We start from the raw sequence: 16,452 nt of genomic DNA, 5'->3' as shown, positions 1-16,452 counted from the left end.
GAACGTATCTTTTTTTCAAGAATTATTATTATTATTATTATTATTATTATTATTATTATCATCGCATTTTTCACAAATTATTCCTGTCATTTCGCCAGTTTGTTTACATTCTTAATTTTTAAAGCAGATACACAGAACCTTTATTTTTAAATACATTTCTGAGTGGATAGTATCTGCATCCTTGACTCTTGTATGCTGCATAATTGGGAATAAAAAAATATATGTTTCTGAGAGTTAAAATCGACCGTAAAGTTGGCATTCGAGCTGAGCCAGCCAGCCCTGAGTGCGTGACGTCACAGCGGTAACCGGTGCTATAGACCAAAGCCAGACTCGGCAGGCGAGAGTGGTTGCAATGGCCTCTTCGTTCGGATTTACTGGAGATTCTTCAGATTACTCAGATAGTAATACATCGGACTGTGATAGTCCTGAAATTGGAGTGTGTGTACACGCTACTGCTATACACGTAAAACCGTATCAGCTCAAACCGTCGGAAAGTGAATCCGATAGTAACACGTCGGCCACAGAGGCCCCACCCTTATGAAATAAAGCCGGAGGACAAAGCCGTCTAGAGAATTGGATGGAATTGAACTGACAGTCTCGTGTGACTCTCATTAAAACAGGATGGTTGTTATAACTTATGCAACATACATGTACATGCATGCATTTTCACTGATAAAACATAAAAGGCTAATTAAATAATCAGATGAACTGAGACGATCACATTCTGAAGCAAATTAAATAATCTCATACCGGTAACTTAAAACACACAATACAAGTTACATGTATTAATCTAAATGCAGGTAAAGAACGAGTGTTGTTGTTTTTGTTGTTTTGTATCCAAATGAGAGTCGGAGCTTACCCGTCTGTGTTCTCGCTTCTTGAAGGCCGATCTTGTGGCTGATTGTTTTGAAACAATCTGACTTTCAGTTGTTCATTCAGTTCTCCGTTCATTCGTTTCTTCCATGCAAGGGCGAAATATTGCTGCTGAGGCAAGCATATCCAGTGGAGAAATCAGATGGCTGCTCCACTCATTCTCCATTTTCTCCATACTGAGTACTCTGCCATTACTGCTCGGCTCACACTCCGGGAGAACTGGTGCAACTGAACTTACTTTCCTTTTCTTGTAGTTTTCTTTTCCTTTAATTGTTGGTACTGCACCCGCTTTCAATACAGGCTTATAGCCAGCGCTCCTCAACAGATCAGAGGTCTCGTACGAGTCTTCAGTAAAATGTGCAGAGCAGAGGAGAGACCACTTTGTAGGTGCCCAATCCATGAATTTCTCGCAAAACGCCTCCAAATCTTTGCAGTTTGAACATTCTTGGGCCATGAATGCAATGTAAATCCACCTTCTGTCATGTTGCTGCACCGACCAGCAACACATCTATGTGGCATGGCGATAAATTAGCTCAAAATGGAGGATCAGAGTTGCAGTCAGCTCTGTGTTTTAGTATAGCGGAAATGGCAATGAGACCGATAGTCAAGTCAAGTTTATTTGTAAAGCGCTTTTAACAATAAACATTCTTGCAAAGCAGCTTTACAGAATTTGAACGACTTAAAACATGAGCTAATTTTATCCCTAATCTATCCCCAATGAGCATGTTAGGGTTTTGCTGGGATTCGAACCTGGTTCGTTGGTGTGATAATCCAGCAAACCCCCACTAGGCCACCAGGGGGATGACTCAAATGCAGAGGCGTGAGGCGGAAGTAGAAAAAGAATCAAAAGGTTTATTTAAACTATATACACTATATACAGGGCAAAACAAAAGACAAAAAAAAAAAACCAAAGAGTATAATCCAAAAGAAAAGCAAAGTGCAAAAATTCAAAAGCTAAGAAGATCAAAAAACACAGTACAAAGGAAACTGGAGATAAACATAACAGCACAAAGACTCCGTGACAAGAGGACTGAACTCAGGGGTATAAATAGACAAACTAATTAAGGACACAGGTGAAGATAATTAGGCAATTAACACAAACACAAAACACAGGAACAGTGGCGGCCTCTAGAGGCCAAAATAAACACGACATGAAAAGGAAATAACAGCGGCCTCTAGAGGCCAAAACAGTCCTAGTCCTAACAGGACCCCCCCCTCTAGGAGCGTCTCCTGACGTTCCCAGGGCGATCCGGATGGGCCGAATGGAAGTCCCGACATAGTTCTTTATCAAGGACATCCCGAGCAGGAACCCAGCAGCGCTCCTCAGGACCATAGCCCTCCCAGTCCACCAGATATTGCAACCCGCCGCGGACCCGGCGGGAGTCAAGCAGGCGATTCACAGTGAACACAGTCTGCCCCTGGAAGATGCGGGGGGGTGGGGGGTTCCTAGGGGCAGGGGCATACGTAGACGTCAGTACGGGCCGTAACAGGGAAACATGGAAAGTGGGGTTGATCCTCAGGGTCCGGGGCAACTGGAGCCGGTAGGAGACAGGGTTCACCCTGCGCACCACCTTGAAGGGGCCAATGTAGCGAGGAGCAAGCTTGCGGTTCTCCACCCGCAGTGGAAGGTCCTTAGTGGACAGCCAAACACGCTGCCCAGGGCGGAAAGCGTGTGCAGGTCTTCTATGGCGGTTGGCCTGAGTCTGGTTGGTTCTGGAGGTCTGTATGAGGGTCTTCCTGACCTTGCTCCAGGTCTTGCGACACCGTCTCACATATTGGTTGACCGAGGGCACCCCCGCGTCCTCCTCCTGGTCCGGGAACAGAGGTGGCTGGAACCCGAATTGGCACTGGAATGGCGACAGCTTGGTGGCCGATGACTGCAGGGTGTTGTGGGCGTACTCCGCCCATGGCAGCCAGGTGCTCCACGATGTCGGGTTATCCATAGCCAGGCCTCGCAGGGTGGTTTCCAGGTCCTGGTTGAGCCTCTCCGTCTGACCATTGGACTGTGGGTGAAACCCAGAGGAGAGGCTGGCAGTGGCTCCGATGACCTTGCAGAACCCGTGCCACACTCGGGAGGAGAACTGGGGCCCTCGGTCTGAGACGATGTCCTGTGGAAGACCAAAGACTCGGAAGACATGATTAAACAAAAGTTTCGCAGTTTCAAGAGCAGAGGGGAGTTTGCACAGTGGTATGAAGCGGCAGGCCTTGGAGAATCTGTCAACTAAGACCAAAATGACCGTGTTACCTTGTGACTCAGGGAGACCCGTGATAAAGTCGACTGCCACGTGGGACCAGGGACGCCGGGGAATGGTCAGAGGATGCAGGAGACCCTGGGGACGCTGTCGTGGGTTCTTGGTTCTGGTGCAAACCTCACAGGACAGGACAAATGACCTTACTTCCTTCTCCATGTTAGGCCACCAGAAGCGTCTTTTCAGGAAGTCCAGGGTCCTCCGAGCTCCCGGGTGGGCGGTGAGAGGGGAAGAGTGACCCCACTGGAGAACCTTGGCCCGGGCTTGATGTGGGACGTACAAGAGGCCTGGTGGCCCCGTCCCAGGACCGGGGTCCTGGCATTGGGCTCGTCGGACAGCCTCCTCAATACCCCAGCGGACAGGGGCCACAATCCGGGACACAGGGATAATAGGCCCGACTTCATTCTCCCTGTTAGTGGCAGAGAACAGTCTGGACAGTGCGTCAGGTTTGGTGTTCTTGGAGCCGGGGCGGTATGAGAGGGTGAAGTCAAACCGACTGAAAAACAGGGCCCACCTAGCCTGTCGAGGGTTCAGTCTCTTGGCTTGCTGGAGGTACTCCAGGTTCTTGTGGTCAGTCCAAACCAGGAATGGATGTTGTGCTCCCTCCAGCCAGTGCCTCCACTCCTCAAGGGCCAGTTTGACCGCTAGCAGTTCTCGATCCCCCACATCGTACCGGGACTCAGCAGGACTCAGGCGGTGGGAGAAGTAAGCGCAGGGGTGCAGCTTTCCTTCCGAACGTTGAGAGAGCACCGCGCCGACACCACTGTCCGAGGCGTCCACCTCCACGATGAATGGTTGGGAGGTGTCCGGGAGAACCAGAATGGGTGCCGTGCAGAAGCAGTCCTTGAGGTCTTTGAACGCCTTTTCTGCCTGAGGAGACCAGCCATAAGATCCACCTGTCCCTTTGGTGAGGTCTGACATGGGTGCTGCCACAGAACTGAAGTTCCTGATGAACTTGCGGTAGAAGTTAGCGAATCCTAAGAACCGCTGAACCTCCTTAACGGACTTGGGAGTAGGCCAATCCCGGACGGCCAGGGTCTTGGCAGGGTCCATTTGGAGTTGGCCTGTCCGTACAATAAATCCCAGAAAGGAGACCTCGGGAACATGAAATTCGCATTTCTGGGCCTTGGCGAACAGATTGTTCTGTAGCAGCCTCTGGAGAACCTGGCGGACATGGTGGCGGTGCTCCTGCACGGTCTTGGAAAAGATAAGGATGTCGTCGAGGTAGACAAAAACGTATAGGTTAATCATGTCCCTTAAGACGTCGTTGATTAGGGCCTGAAAAACAGCTGGTGCGTTGGTGAGTCCGAAGGGCATCACCTGGTATTCGTAGTGCCCAGACGGGGTGTTAAAGGCAGTCTTCCACTCGTCTCCCTGTCGGATACGGATGAGGTGGTATGCGTTCCGTAGGTCCAACTTGGTGAAGACGGTGGCGCCTTGGAGCAGGTCGAAAGCTGTGGACATCAGCGGAAGGGGATATCGGTTGCGCACAGTGATCTTATTCAGGCCCCTGTAATCAATACATGGTCGGAGCCCCCCATCCTTCTTGCCGACAAAGAAGAAGCCGGCTCCAGCAGGTGAAGTGGAGGGTCGAATAAACCCAGAGACCAGGGCATCTTTGAGGTATTCCTCCATGGCCTTGCGTTCTGGCTGAGAGAGTGAAAACAGTCTGCCACGAGGAGGGGTAGTCCCAGGGAGCAAGTCGATGGCACAGTCGTAGGCCCGGTGCGGAGGAAGAACGGCGGCCCTGCTCTTGCTGAATACCTCCTTGAGATCCCAGTACTCTGTGGGAACTTGAGATAACTCGGTGAGATCAGGGGGCTCGGCAGGAGACACAGGAGAGCTAGAGAGCAGACAAGAGGCATGGCATGCAGGGCCCCATTCCACAACCTGGCTTGTTACCCAGTCTATGCGAGGGTTGTGGCGAGTAAGCCAAGGAAGGCCTAGAATAACTGGGAACTCAGGTGAAGGAATCAGGTGCAGGGATATTTCTTCCTTGTGACCTTGAGACTGGAGGAAAACTGGAGAAGTAACTTGGGTGACTCTTCCATCACCTAACGCTTGGCCATCGAGGGCAGACACAGACAGTGGGACTTCAAGAGGTGCAGTCGGAATATTGATGCTTTGGGCGAAGTGAATATCCATAAAGTTCCCAGCCGCCCCTGAGTCTATCAAAGCTTGACAAGAGTGGACAGACTCACCCCAGGAGATGGAGACCGGGATGTAGATTCCTTGACCAGGGAGTCCGGGAGAGAGGGTAGGCCCCGTCACAACCCTCCCTCGGCTGGACGGGGCGGTCCTTTTCCCAAGAGTTCGGGACATGATGCTCGGAAGTGACCAGGCTTGCCACAGTAGATGCAGCACTTGTCCCTCCTTCTGCGCTCCCTCTCAGATGCGGAGAGGCGAGTACGACCCACTTGCATGGGTTCTGGACAGTCACTGAAGGAGGTAGACGGTCTCCAGGTAGAGGTAGGGAGGCTGGGGGGGCTCAAGGCTTGGTGGCGTTCTCTCATCCTGTTGTCCAGACGAATAGCATGTGAGATGAGGGTTTCGAGGTCACTTGGGCATCCAATAGAGGCCAGACCGTCCTTGATGGGGTCAGACAGACCATGGTGGAAGGCTGACACCAGGGCAGTCTCGTTCCATCCACTTACTGCTGCGAGTGTTCGGAACGAGATGGCGTAATCTGCGACGCTTCCTCCTTGCCGGATGGACATGAGCTTTCGGGCTGCGTCGGTACTGATGTCTGCCTGATCGAAGACCCGAAGCATCTCTTCAGAAAACAGCTGGAAATCAAAGCACTCAGGTCCCTGTCTTTGCCAGATAGCAGTAGCCCAGGCTCGCGCCTTACCAGCTAATAAGGTGATCACAAAGGCAATCTTGCGGCGATCCGTAGTGTAGGTGGTAGGCTGAAGCTCAAAGGTGAGTTGACACTGGGTAAGGAACTCTCGGCACTCACTGTGCTTGCCGTCATACCTCTGTGGTGCAGGAAGGCTGGGTTCGCGAGGTGAAGAAGGCAGCATTGCAGGAGGCACTGGAGCAGGAGTGGGAGCTGGATCAGGAGCAGGAACTGGATCAGGAGCAGGAGATGCAGGCAGAGATGTCAGCTGTGCCAGGGTTTTCCCAATTTGCTGAAGCAGTTCCTCGTGGCGAGCGAGGGCCTCACGTTGGCTGGTGAGCGTACGTCCATGAGCGTCCATGGTCGCTCCGAAGCGTGTCAAAGCTGCCATAATTCCCTGAAGGTTGGCCGGGTAGACAGTTGAAGCAGCCTCTGCTGAGTCGGTCATGACGGAGTCTTTCTGTTAGGGTTTTGCTGGGATTCGAACCTGGTTCGTTGGTGTGATAATCCAGCAAACCCCCACTAGGCCACCAGGGGGATGACTCAAATGCAGAGGCGTGAGGCGGAAGTAGAAAAAGAATCAAAAGGTTTATTTAAACTATATACACTATATACAGGGCAAAACAAAAGACAAAAAAAAAAACCAAAGAGTATAATCCAAAAGAAAAGCAAAGTGCAAAAATTCAAAAGCTAAGAAGATCAAAAAACACAGTACAAAGGAAACTGGAGATAAACATAACAGCACAAAGACTCCGTGACAAGAGGACTGAACTCAGGGGTATAAATAGACAAACTAATTAAGGACACAGGTGAAGATAATTAGGCAATTAACACAAACACAAAACACAGGAACAGTGGCGGCCTCTAGAGGCCAAAATAAACACGACATGAAAAGGAAATAACAGCGGCCTCTAGAGGCCAAAACAGTCCTAGTCCTAACAGAGCAAGCCTGTGGCGACGGTGGCAAGGAAAAACTCCCTCAGACGACATGAGGAAGAAACCTCGAGAGACTCAAAAGGGAACCCATCCTCATTTGGGAAACAACAGACAGCATGACTATAATATTAACAGTTTTAACATGAAGACAGTTTTGCTGATGTTGTAACTCTTCATTGATGGAAACTTGAGTGCAAAACTGTTCATGACAACTGCAGTCCTAAAGTTAGCAAGTCAACTGCAGTCCTCAGCCATAAAAGCATTACTGTAAGAGTCCAGAGCGTCCTCCAGGTGTGACTTTCAACTGTCCTCATGGGGCCACCCTCCACAGGAGCGATGCGATGAGACTCCAACCAGACACAGGGCATCAGGATGGATCAAGCAGGTCCGAGGAGCAGAAGAGGTCAGCATCTTGATCCCAGGACCGACATGTAACTCAGAGGGACAGATTTTGGGGGGGGGGGGGGGGGGGAAGAGGGAGAGAAAACACAGGTTGTTAGGTATGCCCACTGTCACCTGAATAAGTGTAGGCAACAAGTGTCAATGTCTAAAAATAACACAAGTATTAAGTCTGTGTGGTAGGCTCGCAGAGACGAGAGTCCTGACATCAGGCATAATACATAACAATGGCATGTTAATATGGTTAAAAAATATCATGACCTGCTCTGGCTGGATGCTTGATTGGGTGATGGGAGCACACTCCTCAGCAATGAGACAGTTGGAATGATAGATCAGAGTGAGTGCAGGCAGATGCAGATGGGACCCTTAGGGCTGGCCAAGACAATTCAGTTACATTTCACCGGGTCTGGGACATGCGACAGAATGTCAGACAGCTGATTCCCTGCAGGCTACAAGAGCCAGTCAAGGTCTCCACCCTCTCCACCAAAAGATTTCCTGTTGACTCCATGTAACTCAGAGGGACAGATTCGGGGGGAGGGGGGGAGAGAGAGAGGGAGAGAAAACACAAGTTGTTAGGTATGCCCAATGTCACCTGAATAAGTAGGAATAGTATACGTATTGCACTGAGTACAAGCAGGGACTCCGGCAACTAAGTATGACAGCATAACTAAAAGGGGAGAGCCAGAAGGTAACACAGGCATGAGGGAGCCCTGGGACATAAAGCAGCAGCCACTACACCGTCAACAAACTCGAGTGAGCAAGCGAGTGGGGACTGACAGCATCCATACATCCCAGTTTACCAAAACACTCTATGTCTGAGGACCCTCCAGATCTACACCTTTACCTCATAAATACCATTAACATAAGGCTTGACTAAACAGATATGTTTTCAGCCTAGACTTAAACACTGAGACTGTGTCTGATTCCCGAACACTACTTGGAAGGCTGTTCCATAACTGTGGGGCTTTGTAAGAAAAGGTTCTGCCCCCTGATGTAGCCTTCACTATACAAGGTACCAGCAGATAGCCTGCACCTTTTGATCTAAGTAGGCGTGGCGGGTCATAGAGGAGCAGAAGTTCACTCAGGTACTGTGGTGCGAGACCATTTAGTGCTTTAAAGGTCAATAGTAGTATTTTATAATCAATACGAAATTTGATTGGGAGCCAATGCAGTGTGGATAAGACAGGCGTGATGTGGTCATATTTTCTAGTTCTAGTAAGGACTCTTGCTGTTGCATTTTGAACTAACTGGAGCTTGTTTATGCACTTATTGGAACATCCAGACAGTAAGGCATTACAATAATCCAACCTGGAGGTAACGAAAGCATGAACTAGTTTTTCCGCATCATGTAGTGACATTAAATTTCTTAGCAATATTTCTGAGATGAAAGAAAGCTATCCGGGTAATGTTATCAATGTGAGTTTCGAATGAAAGACTGGGGTCAATAATCACCCTGAGGTCTTTTACTGCTGCATGTGAAGAAACAGAAAGGCCATCCAGAGTTACTGTGTAATCAGATAACTTACTTCTAGCTGTATGTGGTCCTAGTACAAGTACTTCAGTCATGTCAGAGTTAAGCAGAAGGAAGTTAATAAGCATCCAGTGTCTAATGTCCTTCACACATTCCTCAATTCTATTAAGCTGGTGTCTCTCATCAGGTTTTGCAGAAACATACAACTGTGTGTCATCAGCATAACAGTGGAAACTAATACAATGTTTACGAATAATATCACCCAGAGGTAACATATATAAAGAAAAAAACAGTGGACCCAAGACAGAACCTTGTGGAACACCAAACTTTACCTCAGTACATCTAGAAATATCACCATTTACGGTATATCAACATACTGATAGCGATCAGTTAAATAAGAGCTGAGCCAGGAGAGGGCCATTCCCTTAACTCCCACAACATTTTCTAGTCTATCCAGAAGAATGGAAGATCAATGGTATCAAATGCTGCACGAAGGTCAAGCAACACAAGCAGCGAGACACAGCCCTGATCAGACGCCAACAGTAGGTCGTTTACTACTTTAACCAGTGCTGTCTCTGTGCTATGATGAGGTCTAAATCCTGACTGATACATTTCATGAATGTTATTCCTATGTAAATATGAGCATAATTGCTGTGCCACAGCTTTTTCAAGGATCTTGGAGATAAAGGGGAGGTTTGATATTGGCCGATAATTGGACAGCTGACAGGGATCAAGGTCAGGTTTTTTAATCAGGGGTTTGATAGCTGCTAGTTTAAAGGATTTGGGTACATAGCCAATCGTGAGAGAAGAATTTATTATTTTTAGACCAATTTTTTTATTTATTATTTTTAGACCACGCTAATTTGAACACTACCAATTTTGTTTGACGCCATTTACATTCCAATTTTCGAGTGGTCTGTTTTAATGTGCGAGTGTCATCATTATACCAGGGTGCTAATTTTCTGTCTCTGATCATTTTCCTTTTAAGAGGAGCTACATTATCTAAAGTATGGCGGAACGTTGACTCTAAGCATTCAGTTGCCTGATCAAGTTCTGCAGGGGCTGACAGTGACCCAATCAAAGCTGATAACTCTGGGAGATCATTTATAAAGCTCTGTGCAGTAGTTGACGCGAATGTACGTTTAATACAGTAGTGTGGTGAGGTGCATATATTATTACTCAGACATAGTTTGAATGAGATGAGATAATGATCTGAGATAACTTCAGATTGTGGAAGTATGACTAAATTGTCTACGTTTAACCTGAATGTTAGTATTAAATCGAGGGTGTGACCACCATTATGGGTCGGTCCGATGACATTCTGATTAATCCCTACTGAATCTAAAATGGACACAAACGCTGTTTTTAAAGGGTCTTCTGGGTTATCGAAGTGAATATTAAAATCTCCGACAACTAAAGCTTTGTCTAAGGAAATAACCAAATCTGAGATAAAATCTGCAAATTCAGAAAGAAACTCAGAATATGGCCCCGGGGCCTGTAAATAATAAGCAATGGAATTAACTGGGTAGACCTATTTTTCAAGGCTACATACATTATATGAGTATGAAGAACTTCAAATGTATTAAATTTATAACCAGGTTTTTGTGTTACATCTAGATAATCATTATAAATAACCGCGACGCCTCCTCCTCTGCCAGTTAGACGAGGCTGGTGTATATAACTGTATCCAGGAGGACTCGCTTCATTTAATGCTATATATTCATTTGGCTTAATCCATGTTTCAGTTAAACAAAGTACATTAAACTCCTGATCAGTAATGAGTTCATTAACCATTAGCGCTTTAGATATAAGAGATCTAATATTTAATAGCCCCACCTTTAGATCAAAGGTGCTGGCAGCGGCTGTACAGTCAGTATGATCTAATTTCATACTGATTAGGTTACTGGAACAAACTCTGAAAATTTCTACCTTTTTGTTGAGTTTGGGGAACAGACACAGTCTCGATGTAGTGGACCCTGAGTGACGACTCTGTGCAGCTAGCAGACAGTCGGTTTAGCCTGTTTGTCTGCTCCCTGGCCTTGGCTCTGGATTGTCAGAAGTTAACTAGGCCTGTTCTGAGACTATGACCCTATGCTGCAAGAAATGAGAGCAGCACCTTCCCGAGTGGGATGGATACCATCCCGCCCTAACAGGCCAGCAGGGCCCTCAAAATTAGCCCAATTGTCTATAAAGTCCACGCTGTTTTCAGAGCACCACCTGGACAGCCAGCAGTTCAGCGACCATAACCTGCTGTAAGCTACATTGCCACACCGCATTGAGATGGGGCCAGAGCATACTACAGCATCGGACATCGCCTTCGCTAATTTAAACACCTCTACAAAGTTACTCTTAGTAACCTCAGACTGACGAAGGCGTATATCATTATATATATGATAGCCTTCCTGCTGTGACGTTACGGACATCAAGGTCATTCACTCAGACCGCTACTTATATGAATCACTTTAATCATAAAAATTACTATATTAGATTTATTGTTAATGCTTAAAACTATTCCTGTGCCATTCTTGAGGTCTCAAGGCATTTATAAACAAAAGTGAGGCCATGGCTCTGCGTATCTGCTTTAAGCATAAAAATTTGTTGAATTTTCTTTAGACTGGTTCAAAAGCTCAAAGAAGTTTGAAAATGACAGAACTGAAACATCCAAGGAAGAATTAAATAAATGTCTAAAGCTATTCTATCAGGACTGTGAAATAGAAATGACAAAATCCGAGGAAATAATTTTAGCAGGGGGTCTGGGGGGCGCAGCTCCCCAGGAGTCGTGGGTCTGAGGGGCGCAGGGCCCCAGAAGCTGAACAGATTTTGTGTATGTTGATAGATTTGAAGCATCTCCTGAAAGCAAATATTTTCTCAACCATGCCATTTAATTTGAACTGTTATTATTATGTTGAAATAATACAATTTGAACTGATTTACCTTTTATCTGATAAGGGTTCACTTGAAGAATGAAAATATATCAATAACATACCTCATATTGTAAATTCACTTATATTCTTGTGTCGATTTGTATCAATTCATTGGGTTCCATAATGTCTTTTCCAGGGGGGGAATTCTAGACTGACTATTAAATAATAGTCACTAATGTTCTTGTTTTTGAACTGATTCAATACCAAAATGTCTTTCTTGTTCATGTTAGACAGATTCTAGTCAAAAACTATATACAACTATTTACAAGTCAATATTTATATTCATTTCCTTTTCTTTGTTAGCAGTTTCTTCAGCTTCGAAAGCCTACTCTTTTCTTTCTGACTTTCTATATGGCTTTTCCTTGCTCTTTTGGTCTCTCTTTCATTACATATTCATGATAACAATGAATATTATGAACAATAACATAAGTTAAAACTACATAAATAATAAATGTGAACAAGATGGTCTACCTGGTAATCTATAGTTCAACAGCTTCAATTTCACCAATTCCGCATGTTTTTTCCTTTAACATAATCAACCAAACGTGTTCTTCCACCAGAACCGTACTTCACATCCTGATGGCACAAGATGCAGTAAGCTTTCCCCGGTTCTTTTATCTTCCGTATGTGCTCATGGAGATATTCACTACCGGCTTTAAACTCCAGCCATCACCAATTCCATGGATTTTTGATGCCGTTTTCCTTGTCAATGTTTTTGACATCGTCGGTCTCACCGTCCTCCCTCTGAATGATGTCCCTCCGTGACGCGGACATACCGTGAAATTCTCCTTTTCAAAACCGTTGATATCGAAAGCGTGTTTAAAGAGCACAATGGTAGAACAAAAAGAACACAAGATTCGCGCCATGGTTTGTAAGCATGGCACAAATGCCATAAACTGGTCTGTCATTGTCGCAAAAGAAAAAAAGATACCAAAAAAATTACAATGTCGTTACAGAAAGAACAATTTGCGGTAGACTCGTTCCCAGACTCGCCGGCTCGGTGACACTCGCTGTACGAGACCACTCGCGGTCGGTAGACAACAACCCCTACCCCCCCCAATTTGTTATTGCAAAATTAGATGATTTACTAAAATTATATTGTTGGCGGCCAAATTCGCGGAATTCCGCGGATCCGCGGATTTTTCACAGCCCTGTTCTATGCCTCGGCACGACAGCAAGACAGCACTTTCTACAAAAACAAACAAAGAAACACTAAAATCAATTTGTGCAGCCATCGATAGGTTTTTAAGAAGTCTGCCTAAGCAGAAATTATTTTGTCTGACATTTTGTATGAAGTTTTTATTTGTCGAATTTGCAAAAAATAAAAATGCTCTGTTTCTTAAAATTCAGTGAATCTGGAAATAATAAAACAGTTATTCCACTCAATCTCGTTGTACATGGATTATAGCTAACTCGGTGCTACGCGCCTCGTCAACTATCAGCTCATGTACGACTCGATTTTGTGGAATAACTCATCTCATTCTCATTATCTCTAGCCGCTTTATCCTGTTCTACAGGGTCGCAGGCAACCTGGAGCCTATCCCAGCTGACTACGGGCGAAAGGCGGGGTACACCCTGGACAAGTCGCCAGGTCATCACAGGGCTGACACATAGACACAGACAACCATTCACACTCACATTCACGGTCAATTTAGAGTCACCAGTTAACCTAACCTGCATGTCTTTGGACTGTGGGGGAAACCGGAGCACCCGGAGGAAACCCACGCGGACACGGGGAGAACATGCAAACTCCGCACAGAAAGGCCCTCGCCGGCCACGGGGCTCGAACCCGGACCTTCTTGCTGTGAGGCGACAGCGCTAACCACTACACCACCGTGCCGCCCTTCACACAAAATATTGATTTAAAAATTATTTTATTGCTTCCGCTAAAAAAACAAACAAAAAAACCCCATAGTCCATTAGATTCTCTGGTTGGAACTGCGTCCATAGCAGTGTAGTCTTCTTAAGATGAATCTAATTATCATTATAATTCACGTTAAACTGGATATTAAAATGAATATCGGAAAAATCTACCATGAGATGACAGTGTTAATTTGATTATTACATTTCTGGGACTTCTTTCTGCAGATTGATATGATTGGGTGTGATCCACCAGAGTCTATGATCAATCATAACTGTGTCCATAGCAACTGTCTGTTCTTCATAGCAGCGGGCTGAAATAACAGACCATAGAATGCCACAATTGACCAGTCAGAAGCCGTGTAATAATTATCTCATTATTTAAAAATTATTATATTTGCATTTTAGCTAAGAATTTCATTTCAAAGTAGAAATGTATGTGAAATCTGACTGTTAAAAGAAAACACAATTTAATCAGTTTATTAGCTCATCCAGCCACAGGCCAGGCCAGATGCGATCACGCGTCGTCCATCCATTGTCCGCCACCGCCGTCGTCGCCTGTCCACAATTTACAAAAATCGCTGCTCCTCCTACAGGATCGATCAGATTTCGATCAAACTCGCACACAATGTTCCCCAGGTGGGTGTACATAAAAGTTGTCAAGATGGTGGCGCCACCTGTCATATTTACGACATTATGGGCGTCTGAAATTTTTGGGTGACTCGTCACATTAAACGCTACTCTTTGTAAACTGCTGGGACGTTTTCACTGAAACTCACTCAGAAGACTCTAAAGACATATTCGAACAAGAATACACCAGGTGGCGCCACCTGCCATGGATGAGGCTACAGAGGGGTCACGTACAATTTCACAAAAATCACTAGTCCTCCTACAGGAGTGATCGGATTTCAAACTCGCACACAACAGCAATGGCTGGTATAAGCTCCAGCCTCCTTGAGGCTTTTTTTTTTTTCAGGCTTCACTTTGAATAAGAGCTGGTCATGACAGCATCGGAAATATCTGACTGAAATCTGAGCTCAATTGTATTTTTGTATTTTAGACATTGTAATGATCCAGGACGCGTATCACATTTTGCAGGTGTGCAGCAATGAACTGAAGTGTGTGTGTCACCTGGGCTGGGCAGGTGAAGACTGTAACTCCTCATCACCACTCAGCTACCTGGTGGTGGGACCTACAGCTACGTCATCAGGTAAATTATCTCATCGCTAACATCACTTCAGTCCACTATTAAGAAACAGAAGTCCCATCGAGACTTATTAGCAGTGAGAACGCTATGCAAATGCGAGTTTTATAAGTGTTTTATATATACCTACATTACAGCAGTTTACCAGCACTGATCATTTTTAACTTACTGATGACTTTTTAGCCATTTATAGTTACATTTGATGTTGTGAAACATCTATGAAGCAAGTTAATTCCTGTTTTTACTTACATTATAGCAGCTATAAACAGTCATTCCTTCATTTTTTTCTCTCTCTCGAAGTTAATTAGACAAAAATTGTCGAGAAATCTCTGACTGTTACAAAGCACTGGCACTGGAGACTCATTCCAAAAATGCAAAATAATTTCTCCACACTGTAAATGTCCAGGATTTTACACACTTTTATAATCTGTTTATGTCGAGCATCCCTCTGTACTGTAAGTTGTTACTATAGTAACAACAGCTTATTAGAAGGAGCTCATTAAAGGAGAACTGAAGGCAAATTTTTTTATCATCAAAATTCTGTTCATCTCGTTTTATTAAATATAAGAATGCATTTTTGATAGCTATTTTGTCACTGCTATAGCAAGTTATGAGTGTTTGAAATATGCTCTGTAATATATTAGTCCATATGTCAAAGCAACGGCTGTAAACGAGATTCGTTGAGACCTGTGCGAGACACCGTAGGACGGAAGTAAAACGTACAGCGGAAATCAAAGTGACCGACATCTGCCAACGTTGTCAAAAGATGCACGCGCCCTCTTTCGAATGCTGATGTAATCAAGCCGGAAGTTTTGTTTGTTTTGATAGCGATCAGGAAAGTTTGAAAAAAGTAGGCAGAAATCGTCATTTAAACTCGTTTTTGTGCAATGTTTCGTTTGGAAAACAGTTTTCAAAATGGCGGCACTCACACTTCATGTTTCGAAGTCTCGCACAAGTCTCGTGAAGATCGCACTGATAAGCGACGCCTGCCGTGGACCAAATGAACAAATTCAACACGGCTAAAAACCGAATAGGCCGATAAGTATAATATTTAATTGCAATTAGTCGCCAGTACGAGTCGTGATATAAGGTTACTGAAACCGAAAACGTAATTGAATAACACGTTAATTAAGAAATAAAGCAAGTTTTAAAATTACTTCAGTTCCCCTTTGCTGCCAGGACTGAAGTAAGAGCTGTTGTTATAGATGGTTAATCAACACTGCCTGACCAATCAGAATCAAGCGTTCAGCAATGCAGTGGTGCAAATACTGTGCATAATGTATACACTACCGTTCAAAAGTTTGGGGTCACCCAGACAATTTTGTGTTTTCCATGAAAAGTCACACTTTTATTTACCACCATAAGTTGTAAAATGGATAGAAAATATAGTCAAGACATTTTTCTGGCCATTTTGAGCATTTAATCGACCCCACAAATGTGATGCTCCAGAAACTCAATCTGCTCAAAGGAAGGTCAGTTTTATAGCTTCTCTAAAGAGCTCAACTGTTTTCAGCTGTGCTAACATGATTGTACAAGGGTTTTCTAATCATCCATTAGCCTTCTGAGGCAATGAGCAAACACATTGTACCATTAGAACACTGGAGTGAGAGTTGCTGGAAATGGGCCTCTATACACCTATGGAGATATTGCACCAAAAACCAGACATTTGCAGCTAGAATAGTCATTTACCACATTAG

At 45.1% G+C, this 16,452-nt stretch overlaps 1 protein-coding gene across 2 annotated transcripts in view; it reads left to right on the top strand.

Moving 5' to 3' along the window:
- Positions 1 to 16,452, top strand: part of adam22 (ADAM metallopeptidase domain 22) — a 308,389-nt gene that overhangs the window by 252,023 nt on the left and 39,914 nt on the right. For both annotated transcript variants that reach the window (XM_060900250.1, XM_060900249.1), the window contains exon 24: positions 14,650 to 14,761. In XM_060900250.1, coding sequence (XP_060756233.1) covers positions 14,650 to 14,761 — 112 coding nt within the window. The remainder of the gene's footprint in view (positions 1 to 14,649; positions 14,762 to 16,452) is intronic.

This window comes from Neoarius graeffei, chromosome 19, assembly GCF_027579695.1.
Source record: "Neoarius graeffei isolate fNeoGra1 chromosome 19, fNeoGra1.pri, whole genome shotgun sequence".
NCBI lineage: Eukaryota > Metazoa > Chordata > Actinopteri > Siluriformes > Ariidae > Neoarius > Neoarius graeffei.
Note: the sequence above shows the minus strand (reverse complement) of the source record. Positions and strands in the feature narration are given on the sequence as shown.